Source organism: Sander vitreus, unplaced genomic scaffold, assembly GCF_031162955.1.
Source record: "Sander vitreus isolate 19-12246 unplaced genomic scaffold, sanVit1 ctg397_0, whole genome shotgun sequence".
NCBI classification, from domain to species: Eukaryota; Metazoa; Chordata; class Actinopteri; order Perciformes; family Percidae; genus Sander; species Sander vitreus.
This window is the reverse complement of record NW_027595522.1, coordinates 45001-47500: the sequence shown is the minus strand read 5'-3', so window position 1 is coordinate 47500 and position 2500 is coordinate 45001. Positions and strand designations below refer to the sequence as shown.

Sequence of the window (2500 nt, the reverse complement as noted above, 5' to 3'; positions counted from 1 at the left end):
CATGGATTAACGTCTGATAGATAGTTACAGAATAACAATAGTGCTGAGTCATGATAAAGTCTTACAGTTTTTGTGAAAAAGCTGTTTAAGTTTAGTGATCATTTCAGGATTTTTCTGCGTTTCTAATGAGTGTGTATTGCATCAGCTAGAGTGGATGATGTCATCGCCAGATCACAGATACTTAAAAAATGATCTTTGTCCCTTCTTTATAAATTGCTCTCACGCCCACAATATCTACTTTTCATAGACAATTTATACATCAAAACAAAAGTATTTTTGTCTAGTTTCAGCCAATGTGCTCAGTTATGTGATATGACTTATAAGTTTGGCTCGGTGAGCTTCCAAATGACAAGAGTTCCACATCTTCCTCCATTCGCTGCCCTGTTGAACATTCTCCACATTTCTGAGCGAAACGCAGAGCGAACCACTTTGTTAAATCTCTGAAATGCCGACATTTTTAAGTTTATCAACATCATTTTACATGAATATGTTCACGAAGGCCTTGTGGTGGTCATGATTACATCATTTGACTGATACCCCTTATCGTTTTAGCAGTCTGAGCCTTTATTTGAGAGCTTGCTCTCAGTGTCTCTGAATAGCTCCAGTGGGGCACAGGTGACAGTTTCAGCAGGTGACACGGTCGTTAACCTGATTAAAGATCAAAGAGATCTCATCACAGACTTCAAAGGGTGTTTTCACTGGTCATACGTTACCATGACAACACTTTCACAGACAGTCTATCAGTTTGTTTCTGTCTGTCTATCCCTCCCTCCTTCTGTCTCTCTCCCTCCCTCTTTCTCTCTCTTTCTCTCTCTCCCTCCCTCCCTCCCTCTCTCCCTCTTTCTCTCTCTCCCTCTTCCTCTCTCTCTCTCTCTCTCTCTGTCTCCCTCCCTCTCTCTCTCTCCCTCTCTCTGCCTCCCTCCCTCTTTCTTTCTCTCCCTCTCTCTCTCTCCCTCTCTTTCTCGTAGCATTTGTAAGAAAATAAGTTATTTTATACATTAGTGGTGTTATTCAACTCTTTAATGAAATTCATGTTAACTGAAACCATTCTTACTTTTTCAACTATTCTCACTACGTCAACTTCTTCTTACTGATTTAAGCTATTCATCCAGTTTAGCTTTAGCAGTTCAGATATTCAGCATTCCCACGCATTTCCTGCAGGAAATGTATTTTCTGCAGAAAATGTATTTTCTGCAGGAAATGTATTTTCTAGTTAATTTTATTATGTAGTTAAAAAATATTATTGTATTTTTCTGACTGCACTTCCCAGAGCTGGGATGTGTTCAGGCAGCCGTTAGCTAGGAAGTTGCATTGGCACACCCAGAGGACAACGGTATGTGGGGGGCCACGACCGACCGAGTCCTCCAAAAACATGGGCTACGTGTTATATACATCTTTACTTCAGTAAATATTTATTATATAACTATATATAATAAATAATAATAATATATATATATAAATATTTATTTTGTATTAACATCTATTCTTTACTTAAGTAAAGAATAGATGTTAATACAAAATAAACCCTAGATTGACGTCTTATCTTTAGCATTATGAGGTACCTCCCCCCGCCGTTAGCGTAGCATCGTACCTGTAACCCAGCCAGCTACAAAGAACTGGGAAGCATCCAGACTTTTAAAGCATTGAGACCAGCACCAGTATATGGGGGTACCCCGTATACCACATAGTGGTACAGACCAGCACCAGTATATGGGGATACCCCGTTTACCACATAGTGGTACAGACCAGCACCAGTATATGGGGGTACCCCGTATACCACATAGTGGTACAGACCAGCACCAGTATATGGGGGTACCCCGTTTACCACATAGTGGTACACATCAGCACCAGTATATGGGGGTACCCCGTTTACCACATAGTGGTACAGACCAGCACCAGTATATTGGGGTACCCCGTATACCACATAGTGGTACAGACCAGCACCAGTATATGGGGGTACTTTCCGCTCGTCTACTACCGTTTAGGCTGTGCTTCCGCCGTCCGTCATGGCGTCGTCACGTGGTCGTGTGACGTGTTTGCAAAGGGTCAATACTCTTCATTGATCACGTGGTTCTGATCTCTCGTGTTGATTGGACGGACCAACAGGAAGCTGAGGCTCTGATTTGTGTTTGCAGGGCATCATGCTGGTGTACGACATCACCAACGAGAAATCCTTCGACAACATCAAGAACTGGATACGCAACATCGAGGAGGTAGGCCCCGCCCCCTCTGACATCATCACATGACATCATCACATGACATCATCACATGACAGATGCTGAATTGTGTTAGTGGTTCACTTCCCCGCGGAGGAATCCTGTCTCTCTGTCTGTCTCTCTGCCTGTCTGTCCTAACTTAAATGTAGCTGTGTGTTTGTTAAATAAGACGTTTTGACATTAAATAGTGTCTGTGTGTGTGTGTGTGTGTGTGTGTGTGTGTGTGTGTGTGTGTCTGTGTCTGTCCAGCATGCGTCCTCAGACGTGGAGAGGATGATTCTGGG

At 42.7% G+C, this 2500-nt stretch overlaps 1 protein-coding gene across 1 annotated transcript in view; it reads left to right on the top strand.

Annotated features, from left to right (window-relative positions):
- Positions 1-2500, top strand: part of LOC144513981 (ras-related protein Rab-8B) — an 8686-nt gene that overhangs the window by 4299 nt on the left and 1887 nt on the right. Inside the window, exons 4-5 of the mRNA XM_078245173.1 lie at positions 2136-2213; positions 2466-2500. The exon at positions 2466-2500 is cut by the window's right edge and continues 55 nt beyond it. Of these exons, the coding sequence (XP_078101299.1) occupies positions 2136-2213; positions 2466-2500 (113 nt within the window). The remainder of the gene's footprint in view (positions 1-2135; positions 2214-2465) is intronic.